This window comes from Naegleria gruberi (genome assembly GCF_000004985.1).
Source record: "Naegleria gruberi genomic scaffold NAEGRscaffold_203, whole genome shotgun sequence".
NCBI classification, from domain to species: Eukaryota; Heterolobosea; class Eutetramitea; order Acrasida; family Naegleriidae; genus Naegleria; species Naegleria gruberi.
In genome coordinates this window covers 8,464-9,488 of record NW_003163135.1, presented here as the reverse complement: position 1 = coordinate 9,488, position 1,025 = coordinate 8,464, and the positions used below count along the sequence as shown (strand labels likewise).

General features: G+C 36.7%; 1 protein-coding gene across 1 annotated transcript; it reads right to left on the bottom strand.

Moving 5' to 3' along the window:
* Positions 1–42: 42 nt before the first annotated feature.
* Positions 43–715, bottom strand: NAEGRDRAFT_54761 (uncharacterized protein; the record flags this gene model as incomplete). The annotated part of the gene is made up of 1 exon (XM_002668458.1): positions 43–715. A coding segment is annotated over one exon (673 nt), but the record flags the coding sequence as incomplete, so codon positions are not given.
* Between the last annotated feature and the right edge of the window lie 310 nt (positions 716–1,025).

The window sequence follows — 1,025 nt, the reverse complement described above, 5'->3', positions numbered from 1 at the left end:
GTACGATTTGGTTGCAAGGAGAGAATAAATCGACTTCCTCACGGGGTTGCTGTTGCCTAAAAAGATTGAATTTCGTATCTGGTTGATGGGCCTGTTGGTTGATTTGCTCTTCGAACTCGAAAGAACCACAGCTGCCGGCTTGTGTATTTGAGAAGAGGCTATTCTTATGGATATTTCCTTGTGCTTTGATTGGAGAGAATGGTGTAGGATTGTAATCAGAATCAAAGGAGTTTGCACTCTTAAAGAATGGAGAAGAATTGTTTGATGAATCAATTCTCTTGCTTGGAGTGAATGTTGTTGATTGAGCAGAAGGACGGAAGATGTCATCTTCTGAATATTGTATAGAGTTATTATTCGGATTTGAAAATTGGAAAGGATTATTAGTTGATTGTTCAATCGTTCCAAAGTTTGCAAAGGTTGGAGGCAAAGATGAATTAAATATCTTTGAAGATTTTGAGTTGAGGCTTATTGGTTGATAGGAATTTTCTTGAGAGTAAAACACAGACTTCAATTGGTTAGGAATGGTAAACATATCATTGCTACGATTGTCTTGTTTGATTTTCCTTCTGGTTGACTTGGGAGTTGATGGTTGAGCGAAACTTGAAGATCCCTTGCTTCCCTTGATGAATTGAGAATCAGATTGTGAGGTCTCCTCAATCATCTTTCTCTTCAGCAAGCCTTCAACATGAACTCTCTTGTTTGTTCGATCGGTCATGTTACATCAAACCTTAATGTATTAATACAGTATTGGTGAAGTTGTCGAGTTGTGCTATTTTTTTTGTAGGATGTTCAGAGTTTTCTTTTGGCGGGAATAATACAATTCCGAGCAATTAAGAACAATGAAATTAAGCTTTAGGTTTTAAGGAACCATTAATATGATTCAACATAAGGTTAACATTAAGTAATGTGTTTGAGGTTGTTTCTATTCTAAAAATTAAATACAAAGAATTGAGATAAATGATGGCTACGGCCATATCACGATGAATACACCTCATCCCGTCCGATTTGAGAAGTAAGCATCGTCG